We start from the raw sequence: 25107 nt of genomic DNA on the forward strand, positions 1-25107 counted from the left end.
AGGGGCTATAACAACCTGTAACCAATCAGAGAATGTAAATGTTGACAGCACATAGGAGTGATGCAGGAATATTGTGCAACCGTGGCTCTACATGAACGTTCATACATCCCAGTTTTCTTCAGCAGTTAGGATAGTAAAGTAAAGCAAATGCCTAATTGATTTTGATGTTGTACAGCACCATTTTTACAGTTGTGTGCACTGACTGTCATAAATGTGCCCCCGCATTGATTAGATTAAATCAGGAAGAATATTGCATTTATATATAGGATATAGAGGGCTTGCATGACTGTCAATAATACATATCTAGAAACAGGAAGACAAGTCAATGCACTTTACCTAAAAACGTCATGAGAGTGCACTAGTGAGGACTTTGCAAAATTACTAGTTTATTTTTGCAATTTAGGTAAAATAAATCCATCAGCTCTTGAAATGAATAGCAAAAGTTCCTGAAAGTCAGTCTCTCAGGAACTTTGAGAATGTTCTGTAAATAACCAAGTTACGGTTTGATGGGCCAACACATGCTCATCGATTGAGTTAATTAAAACTTGCATCGTTGATAAAGTACGAGTTTGATAAACAGCCACGTGTTAACACAACTACAATGTACTTGTACCAAACAATAATTCCTTAATATATTTTGGCTGGACCTGTACAATAGCTTTGATGTAAAATATAAAGACAGCAAAGAAATGAAAAATGTGGCTACAAGCAGAATAATGTTAGAAGTGTTGTCCACCCGCGCGCAGTGATGCGTAAGATTCCCTCCTCTTAGCGCTCCTATGTGTTAGTTTAACGCCACATTAAAATTGTGAAATTACCATTGTATTTTTAGTCTGGCTTTTCAAGAAACACCTACTGCACTATATTGCTCCATCTACCCGTGAATAAATAGACCCAAAACTGAGTTTTTTTTATTTAATCTTATTAAATGAAATATTTTCATTTTACACATATTTAAAAAAAAAAAAAAATGATGACTTGGACGACAGGACCCATTTAAACAGCCCGTAACTCTTCAATTGTGTTTCAAGACCCAACAGTCTAACCATAATACATATTGTAGTCACATATACACAGTACAGGACATTGTAAACAAATGGTTTATTAGAAAAAAATACAAAAAGACAATATATTTTAACAAGAACATAATATGCATGGTCACCAGAGTGTTAGAAACAGTCCATTATTTCACAAGAATATAGTCCATCCGTTTCAGACAAGATGTCCGTGTTCCGTGTGAAGTTAGAATACCCGCGTACAATTATATACTTCTGAATTATATAAATATAGACACAGGCCTCAGAGTCTTCATGTGAAGGTGTAGAATAAAACTACACTGGGGAAGGACACCTGGAAAATTAAATAAAGTGAATAATTACAGCACTGAGGGTTTTTGACACCACGCAGATCATTTTCTAATTTGTGCATTTGCATATTAAACCAAAACATGCTAAAGATTGTAGTGGTAGCAAGAAAACACCTCAATAACTCCTGGATAGTGTTGACATAAGTATCAATGGCAGCTTCTAATTCTACTAAATCATTTCAATAAACAAAAATGAGAAATCCAAGTAAATAAAATGAGAAATGAGTATAATGAGCATAGGTCTTCTTAGGATCCTCAGACCATTATACTGGGACCTACCCTGTTAATGATCCCAGTCCCCACTGTCTAAAAGGGGGTGTCAAGAATACCCCCCCCCCCCTCCACATTGGTTGATTCCATATTATAGTGGGAACCAGACCAGGCTATCAAGTAGTGGGGATAGTTGACGACTTTGTGAGGTGGGCACTGCATGGTTTCAAAATTGTTTTATTTTATACAATACACTGTTCATGGGAATGGTTCTGTCTCAGTAGCAGTTATAGGACAGGACCTCTGCAGAATTGACCTCTTTTTGTGAAGTGAATATGGCCATGCACAGAATGGAAGGACCCTGAAAACGCACCCCCCCCCTCCAACTGTTTATCTACATAATACGGCTTCATTAAATCTCATTTCTGCCTTCTTGTGCTTCGCTAGGAACACCTCCACTCTGCCCAACGCCTCCCCCGTCTGCACAATCTTCTACCCCTTTGCAAATGCGGCCATCTTGCTCTCCAAACGGAGGCGTCCCACCTGAAACCTAGGTGCACAGCCGGGTGCGCTTTGTAAATCAACTCTGCAGCGTTAAAACGGACAGATCATGTGCACAGAGCGGAGGCAGCCATTTTGTCAGAGAGAAACAGCATGCTCAGAATTTACCAGGAAACAACGAGCTACCTGTCGTAAACAATAGGCATAGACTAAATGCGGCACTCACCTTCAGTTACATTTCTCCACACTGAGCAATAATAACTGGCAGTTTGGGTTTATTGTTGGGGCCGGTTGGTACATTCTGTGAGAAAGAGAAAGTAGCAGATGTTTATACAGAGTCCTGACACACCCTCCACACACCGCCATAAAGCCCTGATAGTGTCCAATATATCTTTATTACTGTCAGCCACTAAGGAGTGCCAACCCCAGCACTCTGCTACCAATCAAAGTCTAACAACGGACAACAACTTTTTTATTTTTTTTATTTTAATATCCTTTTTGAACAAACTTTCTTGCTCCCATGCCCGAGGCACGCTTTATACAAGAGCTATTGCTTATGGAACTGTCCACAAAGAGGCACTGTGTTCCTGGATGCTTCTTAAAGGACATCCTCACCACAAAAAGACATAAATCAAGCATTAGATATGATGCCCTCACGATGCAATACTGAAGCGGACATTGGGCACTTGTATGTACACAGTAGTGTGTACAGCTGGAAAGTGATGAGAGATAGTAATGCGATTGAAAGTAATGAGATCATTATCATGCATACTGGTAAATGAGGTTGGGAGGTGACTGCAAGATGACAGATGATGTCCACACACACAGAACAATATCTAACAGTCATGCCAGATGCGTGTGACCATACAGAACATGGTTCCTGCTGCTAAGCTTTATGGTGCATCTAACACAGTGGTCAGGGAACAGGGGTAAATGACCCCAAATGGGGTAAAAATGAAATTCCTGGGGGTAATGCTGCCGATTCACATGCTGTCAGTTGGATTGTAGACCCCTTTACATGTGAAATTGCTGTTGTACCAGAGGAGCCTCAAGGGTTGGCAGAGGCACTTCTTGAGCTTCGATGCAATAATGAAGCACGTATTGCGTTTGAAAACAAAGCAGATCTGTCATATTTTTGGATGCCAACAGCTGCAAAGGCATCAAAATTGCACATGAGGAGGCAGTCAAAAAGCCTACCTTTGCGAACAAGGATTTTCCACTCTAACAAACATAACAACAAAGCAGACATGGATTGGACGCTGAAGACTGTATCCAAATTGCTCCAACATCAAAATGTCCCAATATTGATGCTCTCGTATCAAAAATGAAGCAACATCGTTTCTCCAAAACCTGATGTTTTGAAGTTGAAGCTTTCAAAGAAATTTTGAATTTCAATAATAATATAAGATTTCCTTCCTTTCAAAATCAAGGGGGTAACGATGGCGTATCTAAATATATTTGGGGGTAAAAGGTAATAAAGTTCCCTGACCCCTGATCTAACAAATCAACTAAACAATGGATTTAAGAAAAATAACCATAAGGTCTACAGGGGATAACCAGGACAAACTATTGTAAATACAACCCTGTGCTATTAATATTTTTTATGCTAACAGGGCAGTTTATTTGAGTTAGACTACTAGGAATGTGGGACTCACCGTGACGTATGGTAATGTGCACTGAGCAACAGCTGAACAATTTTCTGATTAAAGGAGAGCTGAAGACAATAGCATTCTTCTAAGTGTTTTTTTGGTCTATATTAACAATGTTTATATACCTCCTGAACAATTTGAGCAGTCCAAAGAGACCATATAAAAGATTATCTTCCTATAAAACAGAACAATTTTTATTGTTTTTGCATCTAAATACATAAAGAAAAGAAAATCTAATAAAAGGCATACATATAGATAAAACTGCAGACTACACATGTAATAAATATTGCTTTGCGTCACTTTTAACCATTAGTGTACACTAAGCCTATTTGAACATGGAGGGGGGAGAAGTTACAGAAGTGCACAACACTCAGTCTATCGCCCCTTTCAGCCGGAGGTATTATTAGTGAGCGAGATGGATTTATGCCAAAGTACAGGTGCCCTGTGGTTCAGAAAAACATGTTGATAAGTTCCTATGCCCAGTGGAACAGCGATACGTACAACACATTGCTATATGTCCTTGCCGTGGAAGACGCCTACTGCTAAATCAGAGACCGTCATTAGCAATCATCCCTTTTCTGAGATTCGTTTGCCTACCATACAAAGGAAAACACTTCAAAGCAACGAACCACATGCACATGAAAAGCCCCAAGATTGTTCCATAGTGTCACAATAGACTCTGCCGAAATTGCCACAATATTAATCTCGACACTTGAACATCTGTCCACGTTAGGAGAAAATCTGTCTAATATATATGGTTTTTAGTCAATTTAAAAAGGTCTTCCGTGCAATCCAGAATCCTGTGGCTAGTGTGTGTATAAAATGGCATAATTCTTGTTTAAATAAAGTGCGTTGATGGTGGCATGCGAAACCGAGCTGCAGAGCTTGCAATCTTCTATAGTCCTCTATACTGAAGACCGTGGAACATGTAGCTTATGACAGCTTCCCTGATTAATGAGGGCTCACACTAAGCAGTGTAGCTAGATGAAGCCAGGAGTGAGGACAGATATAAAACACTTTTGCATCAAAGATACACTGTTTTCTATGCTCTTTCCTTAAAATTACACTTTTATTTACAGGGGTACGAATGTATGCAAGGGCTATGAGAAAACTTGGAGCACTTGCTAATACTTCTTTCCCTGCTCTCCTCATGTTTATTCAACTATCAGGGGGCGGCCACGCCCCAATAACATCGCACCCTGCACCAATAATGTAATATATCACCTGCCAAGCCCCCAAGCCATTGTATGGTGAGAGGATCATCACACCTCAATTAATTGGCAGGAGAAGAAAATGAGAACTCTGGGTAGGAGGAGAAGGCAAGTAATAAAACTGTACTGAACTGTGAGCTCTGCAAATAACCTTTACTAGCCCCATAGTGGGGAAATGGGTAAAGTCCTAAAACAAGAATATGTTATACAGTTACCTCATAATATTTAAATTCTACCAATACAAAAATAATGTGAAATAAGGGCCAGGAGTCCCTCTAGGACTAATCATAGCTAACACAGGGTTGGTATGGTCTTGTCTTTGATCCAAGCCAAACAGAAATTGGCTGAGAAATTTGCCTTTTAAAAACAAAGTAAACACATTAACTCCTTCAGTACACACAGCAGCACAGTCGGAGATAGCGTGACAGGGAGACCATTGTTTTGTTACATATAGTCCACGTCATTTCTCTTCACATACTTGAAATAAAATGATTAGAGAGCAACATATGGTGGTTTATAAGGTCATACTGTTACAAGAGTTATTTTACTCTAGATACATCAACAATACATTACTTTCAAGTTACAGCAACAACATGTGCACCAGACATTCTGTAGTCTCTAGACACACCTATTTACACCTTATTGTTTATATAGCGCCATCATATTCCGCAGCGCTGTACAGAGAACTCATTCACATCAGTCCCTGCCCCGTAGGAGCTTACAATCTAAATTCCCTACCACACACAGGCACTGGGGACCATTTTTACTCAGCAGCCAATTAACCTACCAGTATGACTTTAGAATGTAGGAGGAAACTTGAGCACCCGGAAACCCACACAAACATAAAGAGAACCTACAAACCCCACACAGATAGAGCAGAATAGAACCCATCACCTCAGCAATGCTAACCGCTGTGCTACCGTGCAAGGAATGATTTCTCCACTCAAAAGAATTTGCAGGTTGGATTTTAAAGATCACTGAAAGAATATAAGTTATTACCTCAATTTTTCTCATTACTAGAAGTCCGTCAATGACTTTACCTGGAGAGGTAAAAAAATAAATAAAAAAATTAACATAATCAAAACTCAATATAAACGTTACATTATTAAGCCAGCATTATTATAAAGCAGGTAATATGCTGGCCAATCCGGCCACTTGGCTCTCAGATCTGGCAATACATAGATGCCTATGGGCAAATCTGAGCGACCTGTACACAGTAACATTTGTCGAAGTCAGCAATTAAAGTCTAGCAAACTTGGTTATCTTTGTCTGAAAAGATGCGTACGGTACGCTACGGCGTACAAGGGCACGCTACGGCGTGAAAGGGCGTGCGCATCCACTACACGTGGCAGCAACAGTAATTGGTCTTTTACCATACATTCGCACAAACACGCATACTTATAAAATAGTATACATTAATGGTAGTTGCAACACATAGTCAGTTATGTCGAAATATAGTAGTATTTATATGTTATATCAGAGTTACATGCATATTAATGAAATACACTGAACAGGTTGAAGGAATCACATCATAAGTGGTATCATAATGAACCTCGTTACATATCCTACTGTTTGGTTCACTCTGCGAGGGAATCGCAGAGTGCATACACAAGTTATGAATGATAGGGAATTATGAACTACTTAAGACTAAGGAATCTTGGCGGGAAGAGCAGAGCATACCCCCTGCAGAGATGACCCCCTCCTTTGGATTCCTTTGTATGAACTGGCCAATGATGACGACCCCTTGGACCTTCCTGAGACCCGGACCAATAGATGCAAGCTATTCCATCTTCATTGTATTGCTGTATTTGATTGTGTATATAAGCAGCAGCTTGTGATCCAGAGTGCAGACATCTTGTCCCCAGACTTCAGGATTGAATGACTGCACTGGATCCAGAGCGCCTGCGATAAGTAACGGCTGTATTTACTATTACTTCGCTTGAGCATATTATTCTACTTATTGCGAATAAATCTTAGCGCTTTGGAAACACAAATCGAGGTTCGACAATCGTTATTGGTTAGCGACAATACGCACATAACACATTCATTTACTATTCATTCCGTTCAACGCGGTCTTTGTGCTGCCTCACATGTGGCAATTTGCAGCCAATTAGACCTAATAAAGGTTAGACTGACCGCCCACATCAAATGGGCGCCATAATAACGTGACGAGCGCCTCTTTTCACTGAACCACACCGACTGCAGGAATTGTTACACAATAGACAACAATAACGATTTTACCAACGACAAAGCACTGATGAGCCTGCAAATGTATGTGTACACACCTACACGATTTACCTTCAGATCTGTGCTCTCCACCTGCGTTCACCATCTGCTGAAAATACCGCGACTCTGCCCACTCTACAGATATCTGCCTACGCTGCTGGCCGTGAGTGCGTACACACTTCCATATTCGTTCGACATCGCTCCATCGTTTATAAAGATTTTAAGGGAGTTTATGAAAACCAAATCAAATGCTACAATGAGCTTTGGCGCGATAAAACAGGAATGTGGGAGCATATACACTAATACGATAGCTCACCAAACGATTGTTGACCATATGATCAGCACAAGAATTGGATAAAAACAAACAAACTGTAGTGTGTACCCAGATTGTCTTCTCCATCCAACACAGGTATCCCTGTCTTGGAAACAATGTCATAAAAACACAATGCAGCGTGTTTGACAGCTCCTCCGCCCAGCACAACCATGAGACTACAACAGATGTACTGTGATTTGCTCTCTCTTCAGTTACAACAAGTGGCTTTGTTAGAAGATGTTGGAATTTGTTTGTGTTGTCTGAGCTCTTGCGTAACCCAATACTCACCGAAAACCACATGCTTTCCATCCAGCCAATCGCACTTGGAGCAAGTGATAAAGAACTGGCAGCCGTTTGTACCAGGGCCGCTGTTGGCCTGCACAGACAAACAGAGGGCATGTTGACACAAGCATTCAAAGCAGAGGCATTAGCAAACAGGGCAACAGCAGAACAGATGTCAGGATTATGTGGCAGTGTGCACGGTGTCCAGGCCTAGAGGCCAGTGGAGTGCTTGCAGTGCAATGGTATGTCTGCAGCTGTGTGCATGAAATCAGCATTAGCACAGTGGATATCTGAGGATGGTGGCTGATTGCTTTCCTCATACCCAGTAGGTGGTCTGGGAGAACAAAGCAAACCGCCTGCTGTGAGACAAAACCATGTTCTTTGTGTTGCTTTAACCAGTGTCTGGATATATTTACCAAAGGGGGATAAGACAATTAGATCTTTAAATCAAGACCACATGATCAGTATTTCTAACTATCCAAAGGGAAAAAATTGGTTCATTAGAGCAAATGAGAAAATAAATAAATGAGATATAAAGCTTGTGTACTTTAAAACACAGTATAAGTAAACATTTGGCAGTTATGCAATAAAAAAATAATGGGTATATGTTATAACAAAGAAGTTGTCTTAATTAGTGGCATGGACCCGATCACACAAACGTGCTACAAAAACTGGCCACACGTGGGGTTTTCGTGGATTGATCTAGATCCAGATTGCCCAAACCTATACGTGTGAGGCTTCAGCGATCATCAAAGACAGCAGAAAATAACTCAAATTCATCTGGATTTCAATAGTTCTTGGCAGAAAACTCAGTAGGTCAGAGTCCGACACTGCTGGGAGTCCGACACTGCTGGGAGTCCGACACTGCTGGGAGTCCGACACTGCTGGGAGTCCGACACTGCTGGGAGTCCGACACTGCTGGGAGTCCGACACTGGACAACCTCATAAATAGTGCCACGGGGGATCACATGCATGGTCAAAATGGATGTTCGGAAATCAGACAGAGGTTGCATAACCCATAAAGATCAATGTCTGGCTGTCTGTCTCCCTCCCTGTCTGTCTGTGTGCGAGTGTGTGTGTCTATAGTAGGGAATTTAGACTGTAAGCTCCAATGGGGCAGGGACTGATGTGAATGAGTTCTCTGTACAGCGCTGCAGAATTAGTGGCGCTGTATAAATAAATGATGATGAATGTTGTCTATAGTGACAGCTAATCTAACACTTTCGTTCCAATGTATCTGAGACCTTAGTGAGACTATAGCAAGTTTGAGAGAAATAAAAGCATGGAAAAGTGAACTATACAGAACTCACACTATCATGACACAAGTATGTCCAGTGGTAGGGTACTGTGTATTTGTATGCGCTATAGGCTATATTCTATTCTTGTGTGTGTCACCAATACATCATTTTGAATGTAGACTGTTCAGAGCTAAAAATAATGGTTCTAATTTACCTACAATTCCACGTTTGTCTAGCTTGTTATTGTATTAAGTGTTGCATGCATGCAGGTGCTATATTATAAAAACTACACATTTATACATATATGAAATATCAACAGCAAGGCCAGCTGTCGCTATGAAGCTCCTGCATTCATTCACAAAAGCATTTACGGATTCTTTTCATAACCTTTGCAGAATGCATTACATGCAAAGAAATCACCGAAATGTATTTTTAGATACAACGCAAAAGAAGCATTTGCAAATATATTCATTAGTGTTTCAATAACTAATATGTCATATGAGACTTAGCAGTATTGTCACACATATCAATCAGTGGTCCATAAGTGTAGTACATACCAAGGAGAGCAACCCGGGTGCTGAGTGTTTCAGCTTAAAGTTCTCGTCTGCAAACGGTCCTCTGTAAATACTGGCAACTCCCGTTCCATCGCCCTGCAGCGAGATCATCAGTTCATTTTCATTGGTCTCAAAGCGATACTTTCTGATCATTCATGATTCTCATGGTGGGAATACAACTAGATTACGTTAAAAAGATAATCTAATTTTCTACTAACTAATTAAATAGTTGTGAAAACTGTGCTCAACAGGGGGCCTCTGAAATGAACACAGTAATCAGATACGATGGATGTTTCATTCAAATGTTCTTGTCCCTTAATGTCAAGCAGTATTAAAAAAAAATAAAAAAAATAATGAGAATGCAGCTTAAACCTAGGAAATGGTTCCCTGTAACTAATTCATACTTGCCAAGTCTCCCTGAATGTCAGGGAGACTCCCTGAAATAGGGGTGATCTCCCTCACTCCCTGAAGAGTCTGGCATTCTCCCTGATGCTGAGCCAGTACAAGACGTGGTTGGCTTCTCCATCTGTGGCATGATGACACAGTTCAGAAATTGGGTCCATTGTCCATGTATTGATGACTATGGAGGTGGCCATTATCATGGAGACCAAGATTTAATCAGAGTGACTGACAGGTAAGAGAACATGACTTCAGAAATGGAGACAAAAAATGTAAAAGACACTTCAGTCTCTAGAGATTCATTAGCTGCTTTTCTTTTAACGCATAGTTGCCTACTCTCCCGGAATGTCCGGGAGACTACCGCATTTCTGGGAGACCTCCCTGGCTCCTGGGAGAGCAGGGCAACCTCCCGGTTCTTGCCCCCGCAATAGATAAGTGGTGGGGCTTAATGACGCAAATATTGCGTTAACTTAGCGCCGTCCCCTGCTGTAATTGGACAAAATTGTGAATCATTTAGGGGGCTGGGCCAAAACGATGCAATTTGTCAAACCCCGCCACCCACACGCCCACCTCCCCCGGGATCTCCCTGAAGTCAACAAGGAAAAGTTGGCAAGTATGAACTAATTTGCCTCAGTAATGTCTTTGTTTACTGGTAAATGGACTGGCTGCAGTCTCAAAAACATTGTGTGAGCTCACAAAACGTCTGCCTCCACCATGACTGAAATAGAACAGGGCTTTCAATACAGGTCACATAGTATTTGTTTACCCTGGAATAAAGCCGCAACTGAAGTGTAAATGCCATTTTATTTCACCTTACACACATTTCCCAATTTACTTTCTGCAAATTTATAAATTTACATAACTTCATTTAAAATGCCTGCTACAAAACAAAGTCTGTGCTAAAATTGCACTAGACAACCTTTCTTTATAATATATATTTATACATAGATAACACTCACAAACATATCAACTTAGAGGTCTGTGATGAACTAAATAGCACGCACAACATCAAACAAACTTACTAAAAAAAATCTCACATAAATTGTCCATCACAGTTTAATTTGAATACAACTCTGGGAGCCCAGCTCTGATCTGTAACAACAGTGTGTGATACATAGGAGCCACAATAGCCACATCCAGCCGTTGTATCCTAGACCGCATCCTATTTAAACTAAAGTCTTATACCAAGTTAAAGAACAGTAGCGTTGCTATGGAAACTTACATTGACGAAATCCCCTCCTTGGATCATGAAATCTTTTATTACCCTGCAGGGAAGAATACATGGAGAATGTAGTAAGAGAATTAAGACAATACATTGTCAATGAAGGAGAAGGTCAAGAATCATTCAAATCACAGTTAGGAAAAATAATAGACTCTATAAGAGCCTTACAAATAGCATTACATAGGTGTGATATTTTTGTAGGCTCTTTAATACACTAAATGACAGCTGTAACTAGACACTAACCTCCCTCCCCCCTTATCTGTGTGGAGCAGTGAAGGGGGGCGTGAAAAACCCACGGAGGGGGGTGTACTTAACCCAGAAAAGCCTATTACAAGTCCATACTTACCAACTCTCCTGGAATGTCAGAGAGAGAGTCACGAAATTCGGGTCGGTCTCACGGACTCCCGGGAGAGCTGGCAAGTCTCCCGCATCCCGCAATTGCGGGGCTAAAATGCCGCGATTTGCAGCGAATCGCGTCATTCGGTATATGTGATGCGGGGGCGGGGCCAAAATGGGGTTTTTTGTTTGTTTGGCCCCACCCCCTCCCGCCCTCTAGACACGCCCCTCTCCCGGATACAACTTATTAAAAGTAGGCAAGTATGTGATAGACGCCCTCTGCGGACCCAGTCCATTATCTCACACAGGTGCCCCCCAGCCCTCCCGGTTTGCACCCTGGGGCGGAAATTCATGTTATACCCTCCCTAGTTTCGACTCTGCTGAGTTATTTCACTGTGACCCAACGCCCTGCTCCTATTTCTACAAATGTATTTTCCGTATGCAGTAATTAGAGATTAAAATAATGAATTCAGCCCAGGTTACAGCAACTGGAAAATAATCCAGAAAGATATGAGTTGAGAAAGGGGATGTTGTAAAGCATGCTTTTACCTGTCATCAGAAAATGTATTAATACATAGATTATTAAATAGATAAAAGCATAGCGTTAATATAACGTAAAATCAAATAAATATCTTTGTTCCAGAACATTTTTTTGTAGAGCTTCCTTTATTTTTATGCTATACATACAAATAGGACAACTGATACTTTCAGAGCCCATTCTAAAATCTATTGAATTTCCCAGCAGAGCAGCGATCTCACACTACTGGTGCTAACAGCAAGTATGTCTGTGAGCAGTGACTACTGAGCATTCATGTCCTGTCATATAGGGTGTCAGTGATCAAACCAATATGGAGGTTTCCTGTAAATGCATTGACCACTGTTGTCCTGTGTACAGTATAGCCAGATCTCTGTGTGTGGCCAGTTTGGTTTCATGGTCAGCACACACAGGAACGACTGTGTCCAGCAAGTTGTAAAATGAAATGTCAGGGGTTGTTATCAGGCGCACCTCATCGCTGGCCTTATAATTGGTTCTGTAATAACTTACACTGTAAAAAACACTATCAAACTGTGTGACGCCATGCTGCAGATTGGAGTATCCTGCTTATTAAATGCATAAGGACAGGAAGACAAGCCAGGCAAGTAAAACAAGAGTCTCCAACACATTTTTATTTTAATGTATTGGGCAGCACTGTGGCTTAGCGGTTAGCACTTCTGCCTCACAGCACTGGGGTCACGAGTTCAATTCCCGACCATGGCCTTATCTGTAGAGTTTGTATGTTCTCCTCGTGCTTGCGTGGGTTTCCTCCGGGTGCTCCGGTTTCCTCCCACACTCCAAAAACATACTAGTAGGTTAATTGGCTGCTATCAAATTGACCCTAGTCTCTCTCTGTCTATGTGTGTCTGTATATTAGGGAATTTAGACTGTAAGCTCCAATGGGGCAGCGACTGATGTGAGCGAGTTCTCTGCACAGCGTTGCGGAATTAGTGGCGCTATATAAATGGTGAGGATTAGGATTCATCATGTTTTGAATACTAATAATTCAGCCAGGGCTGCCATCAGGGGATTACAGGCGGTACAGCAGTAAAGGGTCCGGACAGACCCCTCTCCGTCTGTCTGGGCCTCCTAATCAGACCCCCGTGAGGCTCATCCCTCAGCGATGCGGCAGCTCCCAGTCACTGATAGGCTGGGGGCAAGCGGCGAGGTGAGAGCAGTCTATCCGTGTCGGACGCATCTCGGAGGGTAGAAGGTGGAGGCACATAGCCAAAAAAGTTATTAAATGAGCCAATGCTATGATCATTAGGATAGTGTCATCATTACTCTTCACATCACTGATATAACACAGGGACACACAGTACAGAGACAGAACAAGGTAAGTGAATTGTGGGACTGTATTGTGAAGAGTGGGGGGGGGGGGGGGGGGGTTCCTACCAGATTAATATGTGCTGGGCCCCACGGTTTCTGATGGCAGCCCTGATTTCAGCTGTAGCTTCCCAGTAATTGACACTGCTGTGGAAGAAGCTGAACACGATCTGCTAAATTGATTTTTTTTTTTTAAATGAAAGACTGGGGGCCATAATGATTCAGTGACAAATCCCGACACAAGGCTCCAATTGTGTTATATAGGCCTGTTACATACCTATTGCTGCCGTGATGGGACATCACTGTTTAGTTACACTGTACTGTTTCCATACAAAGCTTGTACATCAGTACCGGGAATCAAGATCTACGATGTCAAAGACAATCCCAGCCAAGTCACATATGGCTTTTCAAGTCTATTTGTTGTAAATCCTCCCAATTGCCTGCAAACAACTAAAGTCTACAAGACTTATGAAATGACTTGTCTACGCCTATAGTCTGTAATCATAAAACCACTCACAGCTGTTAGTGGTCTTAATATCCTCAATCCATTATATTGGCAGGATGAAACCCAGCTCCGTCTATAACAGAGATTGACATAAAGTATCTTCTATCGCTCACTACAAGAGGGACAAACTAAAACGTGGATATTTCCCATTTACAGTTAGTTTTTGCTACTTCACCCAAGAGAGAAATATGTGTCTTATATCCCAAACTTTTACCGTCAGTGTAATTGGAGTTTCTGCACACGCTCAGCACAGCTGCGTATCTAGACTTGTTGTTTCAGGGAAGGGCGGTTTACCAATTATATTGGCCTCATAACAAAGATACATCTGTTTGTATCTATCCAGGTTCTTTGTGTTGAGTCCTCTGCTCCTACGATATGTTCTGCATCTCCACCTTTGTGTATGTGACCCAGGCAGTTAACGTATGTACTTACTAACCTCATTCATGGTGTAACTATTCCCATTTGTCACAATATATGGCAATGGTAGTTTTTGAAAGAAGATTTCAAGCACAATATCATCATCATCACCATTTATTTATATAGCGCCACTGATTCCGCAGCGCTGTACAGAGAACTCACTTACATCAGTCCCTGCCCCATTGGAGCTTTCAGTCTAAATTCCCTAACACACACACACAGACCGAGAGAGAGACTAGGGTCAATTAGATAGCAGCCAATTAACCTACCAGTATGTTTTTGGTGTGTGGGAGGAAACCGGAGCACCCGGAGGAAACCCACGCAAACACGGGGGGAACATACAAACTCCACACAGATAAGGCCATGGTCGGGAATTGAACTCATGACCCCAGTGCTGTGGAACAGAAGTGCTAACCACTAGGCCACCGTGCTGCCCCAATATAAACTATGAACAGGTTTACAAACCCCACATCATCAAATCGCCAAAACACATTACAGTCCCCCCTACAGAATCAAAGACCCAAAACACAGTACACCCCCTCCATCAATGCCTCAAAACAGAGTACATTCCTGATGGCACCAAGTATCCTCCCTCCCCCATCAATCAACCATTGTTCCAACAGAAATTTTGGCCCTAGAGAGTTGTCCCAAACTGTTAAGTTTCCAATGACTAATTTCTCCCTTTAAAATCTAAAACGTACTGATCGCCTACATAGAGTGGAGGCCGACACTGTGTGTGGAATAAGTAATCTTGAGTGGGCAGCTTATCAATTCAGTATTACTCAGTGACTGAAGCACTGGGGAAATCGAAAAGCTGCACCAGAGCAGCAATTTATGTGTATGCGATATCGTGCTCGAACTGTGATTAGCAAGTGTAGAATATTTGTGTACCACGGACATAAAGCAGCACCACGTTTATGCAGCCACTGCTTTGCTCTAATAGGTTATATTGAGGTGTGCTTTTAAAATTAATATTTGTATAAGAAAATAATATCAAGCAGGGGTTTACTTACACTTCTGGGCCAGTCCTCTGCAGCTTAAGAATGTTTGCAAATGAGGAAACCTGACAGCACATGGGCTAGGAAACAATCAGCGCAATGCAATACAGACAAACAGGAGGACGTTGCATGTCCAATCGCACATACCTATGGAAAGTGCTTCCTTTGTACCCTATAGGAACGCCATCTTTCCTGCAAATCAAGAGAATACGCTACGTTAGTCACAATGCTTCACACAACAGATACTACCAAAGAGATAAGACATTCTGACATTTATACATTTGTCCCCTAAAAATGAGAACAATTTATATAAATTTAAAATGGTGCAAACTTCTCGCCAACATTTAAATTACAAGCTATATAGCATATTTCAATGATTGTTGAAAATGTATAGACTTCAATAGGGCACTTAAATGGAAAAAGGTACAACGTGGCGATCGATTCCTCTCCGCAGTGCCACGTGGCCAGGAATGAAATCTGTGGCTCTGTGGCTACCACACAAACATGGCATTATTACTCTGTGCACACTCACACTCCCAATCAGCTCTCCACCTCCCTCCCTCCAAAGCTTCGAGCAGGATCTTACAACCCACCTCTTCATCAAAGCCTGTCAGCTCTCCTCCTAACTCACCCCTACTCTCCTTGTTTAACCTCCCATAGTTTGCCCCTCTCTTTAGATTGTAAGCTCTCACGAGCAGGGCCCTCTTCCTTCGTGTCTTCCGTCCTACACTCCCGTTACCACCAGCATGCCTATGGCTTCCCTCCTTTTCTCAATCTCTGATCATGTCTGCTGTGCCCAGGCTCTGCTAGGGCTGTTTTTACTGCCTTTTATTACTTCCTCTTCCCATGCCTCCTGTCCTAGGTAGAGGTTATCCCCTCCTACCACTTCAATGCTGGTTGTCTATATTGTACTATTTTGTCTTTAGTGTTTACCCTGGTTTTCAATGTTTTGTCTTACTGTACTCCCCCTGTGGGGAGCTGCAGACCCCTTGTGGCACCTTATAGAAAAGTAAATAATAAAGTGCCATGTATAACATTGTGGTCTGTGTGGACAGCGTGCACAGGACATAATAGAAACCAACAGATCTCTATGCTGTGCATGCAGAAAATTCTCATGTGGAAGTGTCTATAAAACAAAGCTCAATCAGGTCTGTCCATACACTTATGTGACCACACCTGAAAGATGGACAGGGCAGTATCAGCATGGTCAGATGACCACATACAGGGTCAGAGGTGACAATAGTCTGACCGTATTTACCATCCATCCCAATATCAGATGGATCCCGGTCAGGCATTCTGCAATTTGCATAAAAAGTTGTGATTGGCAGTCAAACGTGCAATGTGTGTGGAAACCAACAGGGTTTCCTTAACATAATGTTGTCTTTCACAGGGCTTATTATCTCCTGTACTGTAATAACAGGACCTCAGACTAAATGCTCTCAGGCCTGAAATGCAATAGGCAACTTGTGGACCTTCCGCTTTATGCTGTGATTTTATTTACAAGAGTTTAAACGTTAAATCCCAAAATGTTTTCAGACATGGAGCATGAAGGTAAAGTGCGTTGTTCATCTTATCTGACAATGAACAACCAAACTGTTCAACCACATATAAGGCCAATAGTAGTAAATGCCAAAAGTTTCCCAACCAACACTCAGAAACAAAACTACAATTAGTAATCAAGGTTTTCCTTACTTCTCTCCTTCGATATATAAAAGCATTTCCTGCTAGAAATAGCCAATACCACTTCTAATGATACATATAAAACATTAACATGGACTAATGTTTGTAGTTAAAAGTTTCCATATACAAACCTGAATTCTCCAGTGCAAAATTGCCTGAAAGAAAATAAAATAAGTCTGTTAAAAAACAGTCAATAAAAATGTTCACGCAATTATATGTTGTAAGTCAATATTATTAATCTATATGTTTGTGGTTTTTTTTTCATACTATGCACATTACTGTATTTGTTTTATTATCACATTTATCCTTTTGCTACAAGATATGAAATAAGGGCTTATTGTCAGCTGCATTAATATATAAATGTCTTTATAATATAGATAGCATAAAAGTGCAGTGAAACTTAAAGGAGATCTCTACCCACATGTACAGTCATGACCAAGTTTTGAGAAGGACACAAATATTATTTTTCACAAAGTCTGCTGCCTCAGTTTTTATGTAGTTAATTTGCATATACTGCAGAATGTCATGAAGAATGATCAGGTGAATTGCAATTAATTTCAAAGTCTCTCTTTGCCAGGACAATGAACTTTATTCCAAAACAACATTTCCACTGCATTTCAGCCCTGCCACAAAAGGACCAGCTGACATCAGGTCAGTGATTCTCTTGTTAACACATGGGAGATTGTTGACGAGGACAAGGGTGGAGATCACTCTGTCATGCTGATTAAGTTAGAATAACAGACTGGAAGCTTTAAAAGGAGAGTGGTGCTTGAAATCATTGTTCTTTCTCTGTTAACCATGGTTACCTGCAAGGAAACATGTGCAGCCATCATTGCTTAGCACAAAAAGGGCTTCACAGGCAAGAATATTGCTGCTTGTAAGATTGCACATAAATCAACCATTTATCGGATCATCAAGAACTTCAAAGAGAGAGGTTCAATAGTTTAGAAGAAAGCTTCAGGGTGCCCAAGAACGTCCAGCAAGCACCAAGACCGTCTCCTAAAGTTGATGCAGCTGTAGGATTGGGGCACCACCAGTGCAGAGCTTGCTCAGGAATGGCAGCAGGCAGGTGTGAGTGCATCTGCACACACAGTGAGGCAAAGACTTTTGGAAGATGGCCTGGTGTCAGGAAGACCAGCAAAAAGCCACTTCTCTCCAGAAAAAACATCAGGAACAGACTGATATTCTGCAAAAGGTACAGGAATTGGACTGTTGAGGACTGGGGTAAAGTCATTTTCTCTGATGAATTCCCTTTCAGATTGTTAGGAGCAGCTGGAAAAATGCTTATTTGGAGAAGGAAAGGTGAGCGCTACCATCAGTCCTGTGTCATGCCGACAGTAAAGCATCCTGAGACCATTCATGTGTGGGGTTGCTTTTCAGCCAAGGGAGTGGAATCACTCACAATATTGCCTAAGAACACAGCCATGAATAAAGAATGGTACCAAAACATCCTCCAAGAGCAACTTCTCCCAACCATCCAAGAACAGTTTGGTGATGAACAATGCCTTTTCCAGCATGATGGAGCACCTTGCCATAAGGCAAAGTGATAACTAAGTGGCTCAGGGATCAAAACATCGAAATTTTGGATCCATGGCCAGGAAACCCCACAGACCTTAATCCCATTGAGAACCTGTGGTCTATCCTCATGAGCCGGGAGGACAAACAAAAACCCATAAATTCTGACAAACTCCAAGCATTGATTAGTTAAGAATGGGCGGCCATCCGTCAGTATGTGGCCCAGAAGTTGATTGACAGCATGCCAGGGCGAATTGCAGAGGTCTTCAAAAAAGAAGGGTCAACACTGCAAATATTGACTCTTTGCATAAACTTAACGTAATTATCAATAAAAGCCTTTGACACTTATGAAATGCTTGTAACTTTACTTCAGTATACCATAGCGACCTCTGACAAAAAGGTCTAAAAACACTGAAGCAGCAAACTGTGTGAAATACTTGTCATTCTCAAAACTTTGGGCCATGACTGTATAACTTCTTATGTAATAAAATTCAGTGTTCAATGTGGATGTATTCCAGCAGTTCAGCATCAAGGGCCAGACTTCAACAACAGCTGCAAGTGCTTTTGGTGGATGACGGTACAATATGTCATCTTCCAATCAGATTTACCAACGTGCATAATTATAATCCGGCCCAAATGGATACCACGCACGCTACATATATTACAGTGTGCCTACTTTCTGTGGGCAGTTCATGTCACTCACGGGAGAAAGTCTCAACATGCAGTGTTTTATTGTATTTGATAGGGCCAATGTTTAACCCCCAACTCTGTATGGAGGGGACGTGTAGTGATGTCACATCTCCCAGCGTCTGAGCTAGAAACAGTGACGCTTCTCCTTTGCTCTTGGTACTAGATCGTGTAAATTACACTGATATGTTCTAAGTAACCACAGTTCTCTCAATGAAATGAACGTTAGAACCTTATGGACCCTGAGAACCTGCGGAGAGTTAACCAATCTTAATGTTTAGAGATCTGGGATTAGAGAGAGCTCGTCTAGTGCGAAAAGGATGAGGGAGAAACTGTGAGCTCAAAAAGACTTCCCCTCCTAACACAAACATTAAAAATCTCAGCTAGGGCAGTGACATCCTCTAAGGCTGGGTACACACTACAGACAATTTCTCCTGATGAAACATTTTTAACGATTTTATCAACGACAGAAATAAAGTCCCGATCAGCAGCCGATTACTGTGTACACACTAAGCACGTTTTACAAGATTTACCATCAGATCTGTGCTCTTCATCTGTCATAACCATCAGCTGAAAAGATGGGGACTCTGCACACTCCATAGAGATCTATGGACACTGCCGGTGCTGAGTGCTTACACACTGCAGGATTGGAACGGCATTGTTCCATCGCTGAATGAGATTTTTAGTTCGGTTTAAAAATCAAATGAAACAACATGTGCTTTGGAACGATAATCTTTCATCGTTGGAGCGTACACACTAATGTAATATCGGGCCAAACGGTTTTTAATCGTGTGACTTGCCCGATAATCAGCTGAAAACCCTGTAGTGTGTACTCAGCCTAAACTAAGAGTGGAGGATGAAGGCAAGAGGTAGGCAACATGTGGCTCTCCAGCTAGAGCAGTACTTGCATACTGGAACGTGGACTATCACTGGAGATCCACAAGGGGAGGTGGGCTTTCCATCAAACGATGAGATCTCTTGATGGTTGCTATGCTTGCATATAGATAGCAACCAATGTTTCAATTTAGTAGTGCAAAAAGGGAGGGAGATGGAATGTTATATTAACTATTGCTGTTCATGTGCTCTCAAACTTTGCACGTCCAACAAAAATGTGGCTCTAAGGCCAAATAATCAGTTTTGCTCTTGTGTGGGCAACTTAAGATCAAAAGGTTTTCAAAACATTCCGCAAGATCTCCTAGAACAGGGGAGCTGAATGTCTTGAGTTACACAGCTCCATCTGAATGGTGTAGTGTCGAAATGGAGATGGTCTATGGGTTTTGGTCTACCAAACAGAAACTATTGCAGGGACAGGAGATAGAATCATTGTTGTTTCACCATAAATCAAAAGGAAGTAAAGTGACATATGCTGACATTATATAAATACAGCTCCTTAATAGAATACAATTTGCTCTTCCTTACAAAACCCATCCGTATATATACACAACAAGTCACCTGAAATTTTCTGCCGTTTTTGGCACAACATCTGCAAAGAGCTCCATCTTCATCCGACCGACTTCCTGAAGGGGGGGAAAAAAAACAAAAACAAAACATTAAAATTGGTCAACATACATAAAAGTAAAAAGGCAACACATTATGGACTTATCTTCTGTACACAAAACGCAAAAACATTTCCTTATTTTAACTAAAAGTAGAACAAAAGAAAAAAATCCCAATGATATTAAATCTCAAATATGCAGCATTAAGGTCCTGTAATTTCCATAGTGAATTTTTGTTACACTGTTGCACTTGTGAATAATGTTGGCAAACCGCCCCATTACTTTTTGCACTCTTAACTTCAAAGAACTTTACTGAGTATACTCAGGTATATGTGAAGCAATGCAACGTTACTGGAATCTCAGGCATACAACGACATAAAGTAGTAGAAAAATAATCAAACATTGTGAGGCACAGTAATGTTAGGTGCGAATATTTATACTTTGTAAGGCGGAGTACACACTACAGGTTTTTCAGCCGATTATCGGGCCAAACACTTATAAACGGACTGTTCGGCCAGATATCGCAGTAATGTGTACACTTACACGATGACCGATAGTCTGTTCATTTGGTTGGTCGGTAAAACGAATAATCTCGTTTCAACCACCTTCCGATCCTGCAGGGTGTATACACTCACGATCTCCATAGTTTACAGAGTCAAGATCTTTTCAGCCGATGCCGGCAATGACCATGTCCCGGTGAATAAATGTACAGAGTAGATGGAGTAATTCGCCCGTTCATCCTGAGACTGAATATGTTGTTTTAGAGTCACTGAAGCTGACAATATTTGGAATGACACGTGGATAGCTATAACAAGGCGGTTAATCAGTTTGATAGAGAATGACAGCACAGTATTCATGCATTCCTAACTACAGGACCAGATGCAGAGCACAGATCTGGAGGTAAATCATGTATAGTGTGTACGCATGCATCAGCAGACTGATGGGAACTTCAGCCGTTTGTAAAATTGCTAGTGATAACAAATTGTCCAAATAGTCCAGAATGTTAAATCATTAAATAGCAGACTAAAGAAAAAAAATAAGGGTAAATGATGCAATAAAACATTCTATGTACTGTAGCTATGAATGTATTTTGAGGTTATACCTTGTATGCTTTATACTACCAGGCAACAAATACACAGTTTGTATACTATTTGCATTTTCCTACAGAGCTAAGTGTGGCTATGCACTGTTAAATGGGAGCTAGTTGATATTATACAGAATAATCATTGAATTGGTGAGCTAATCACTGCGATGTTGGGGGGAAAAAGATGCTACAAACTGAAAAGATTTGCAAAAATGATGAATATCAACATTCTTCTTATAGCCGGACAAAGTGATTTGTTAAAAAAAAAAACAACACAAAACAGATTATCATGGGATTGCTACTCTAAATATCTAACTGCAAAAGAAAAAATATTTTTGCAAATCTTTTCAGTTTGTAGCATCTTTTTCCCCCAACATCACAGTGATTATCTCACCAATTCAATGATTAGTCTGTATAATATCAACTAGCTCCCATTTAACTGTGCACAGCCACACTTAAGCTGGGTACACACTACACAGTTTTCGTCCAATAATTGGCTCAATCAGCCGACATACGACCGCTCGTTCAAAAGTCGGGTCAGTGTGTGCAGTGACACGATGGTCGAAAGTCTGCCCAAATGGACGATTATCAGATTATCGCCTCATTTGGTTGGTCGTACCGTTTAATATTTTCGTTCCAATCTCGTTTCCGCTGTGTAGTGTGTATAAACTTCCGACCGATCCACAACAGTGAGTATGAAATTACAGTCATTGCTCACGACAACATGGCTATAAAAAGTCGGTAAAGGGACGTCCGCTCTTCCCTTTATGGTCCTAAACAAGGCTAGTGTGTATGCAGTCCATGGACCGAGCGATCGGACCATCGGTCGCATGTAAAATCGCTCGGCATAAAAAGTTGGTGGAAATTTCTGTAGTGTGTACCCAGCTATAGCTCTGTAGGAAAATGCAAATAGTATGCAAACTGTGATTTGTTGCCTGGTAGTAAAGCATACAAGGTATAACCTCAAAATACATCCATAGCTACTGTGCATAGAATGTTGTATTGCATATATTGCTAGTGGCAGAATGTCTGGATAGATCACGCTGGTACTTGTAGTTCCACAGCAGCTGGAGAGCCCTGCACACTACACTAATATTGAGATTCCAGTCTGCTATAATTGAATGACTTCTATATGTTTACAGAACTCTCTCTGTCACACCCAGGGGATATTCCCTGCTGTTTTCACAAGTACACACGAGTTACTGGGAGCTGGTGAGCTCTATGTCAGGGACACGTTCCAGCATCTGCACATGGACAGGACCATACACCCACATACAGAGAGCAATATATATATATATATATATATATATATATATATATATATATATATATATATATATATATATATATATATATATATCAGGCTCCATGCGCTGCACTTTACCTGCCCCCCGATATTGATATCGAAGAACACGATGGGGTTGCTGGGGTTGGACGCCGGCAGCGCCATCTTGGTCTGTCTGGAAGACTCCCCACGTGACTGTGACATCACAGGGTCATGTGACCGGTCACATGATACACAGTGTAGGCGGCTGCTGGGACTGTCTGGCAGTCAGTGCTGGAGTTGCAGCATCTCTGTCTGTTGCTGGAGTCACTGTAGAAGAAGGTAAGAGGAGGGGTCATGTGATGGGAGCTAATGTGTGAGAGAGAGAGGGGGGACATGTGTAGAGGTGCTGGGCAGAGGGGGGGGGGACATGTGTGAAGGTGCTGGGCAGAGAGGAGGCATTGCTGGGCAGAGAGGAGGCATGTGAGTAAAGCATGTGGGCAGAGGGGGCGTGCATTCAATAAAACAATCCTAATATGTGGCACATGGTTCTCATAATATATTGGTAAATTATGTCATTACTTATTTATTTATTTATTTTTTAAAAAAGATAATTAAGAGAATAGATAGAAGTATATTATTTGTATTACAGTGCTTGGTTCAGTGGGTATACTTTATGCATTTATCTAACATTTTGACATGATTTTAGGACACAAGAGGAAAACGTGAAAGTCTCTTCCACACGGGTCACATATAAACATGTAACAAATATCTAACATACGTGGGGAGGGGAGGGTTTGAGTCATAACTTCTAGGATGTCTTAAAGTGTCCGCATGACTGGTCCCTACACTATACCCCAATGTTTCCCAGTGTCTCCCAGGGGACTATATATAAAAATCCTATTATTTCTTCTGTGTTTTTCTTTCCCTGATTACTCTTTCAGAAATAAAACATTTTTTTCTTGTACTACAAAGCAATTTTTGTTACATACTGTCCAGACTGCTGCAACCTCCATATTGCTGTAATGATATCTTGGTCCCCTACAATCCATTCAAATAGCTGCTGCAGGAATAACCTCTCTACTCTCCATCGTTAATTACTGTCGTCCTACTGAAATCATCTTGTCTTCCAATTTAGTTATCTTTTCACTACAAAAGTATTTAGTGCTGTCTTATCCATTTCCACTTGTTATATCTTTTATCACAATCTCTGTACATACCAACCCTCTGCTCACGCTGACGCTTTTTTTTATTTGCTTCTCCCAGGTTACCTCCGCTCTCAGGACTACGACCCTTCTTGAATGCTGCCCCTGGAAATGTTCAACAGAATATCTGTCTGTCAAGTATCGTCCCTAACTGCAGGACCCTGCTGAAAGCTCATCTGTTTAAGGACGAGTTCAAATAGTGCTTGTGACTTACTTCTCCCAGAGCTGCGCTCCAGAGGGTAAAAGGACACATTCTGGAGTGGACTGTTATGGGTTTTCTTTTTTAAAGTGTCCGTTCACCAAGGGATATTAACGAAGGAGAAAGCAAGAAACCTAATGGAGACAGTTGATTATTTTATTTCTACTCTCAAACTTCATGTTATTATCCCACCTGATAATGCCTAATGAAATTACCGCGAAGAGCGATAGTTATGTTGTCGCTTGTTATGATGCAAGTGGAATATATTACCTGATATTGTAAATGGACGTTATCAGACATCTGTGTGCGCTGTTACATATTACAGACAGCTGAACAGCTGTAATATACTGTATATTTGAAATAGATTTAATGTATTTAAATACATAATGTGATGTAAACAAAACCTACTGAAAGCAGCTTTTTTTGTGTAATTGAGAGGTAAGGTTGTAATAAACTAGTTATTTCTTTCACCATTAAAATGACTACATCTTTATTGTTTTGCCTGCTATACTTTCTCAAAAACATCTCAATTTTTAGTATATCGAGTTTGTACTTTACATGTAATTGCTATGCCAACCAAGGTTCTCCCCCATTAATGGAGGACCCAGGAGGGGGTGACTGATCCACGTAGACCAGCACACTCATGGGGGTATATTTATTAAACTGCGGCTTTTAAAGAGTGGAGATGT

The 25107-nt window shown here is 41.1% G+C and overlaps 1 protein-coding gene across 1 annotated transcript; it reads right to left on the reverse strand.

Moving 5' to 3' along the window:
• Positions 1-901: 901 nt before the first annotated feature.
• On the reverse strand, positions 902-23244 carry PPIH (peptidylprolyl isomerase H). Its single transcript, XM_075189888.1, has 10 exons — positions 23135-23244; positions 20623-20687; positions 17100-17123; positions 15436-15480; positions 11172-11214; positions 9554-9646; positions 7765-7852; positions 5937-5977; positions 2304-2378; positions 902-1350 (listed from the first exon to the last, which is right to left on the reverse strand). The coding sequence occupies exons 1-9, from the start codon at positions 23237-23239 to the stop codon at positions 2310-2312; spliced, it is 573 nt and encodes a 190-aa protein (XP_075045989.1). The 5' UTR covers positions 23240-23244; the 3' UTR covers positions 902-1350; positions 2304-2309.
• Positions 23245-25107: the final 1863 nt, after the last annotated feature.

The sequence above is a fragment of the Mixophyes fleayi genome, chromosome 11, assembly GCF_038048845.1.
Source record: "Mixophyes fleayi isolate aMixFle1 chromosome 11, aMixFle1.hap1, whole genome shotgun sequence".
NCBI lineage: Eukaryota > Metazoa > Chordata > Amphibia > Anura > Limnodynastidae > Mixophyes > Mixophyes fleayi.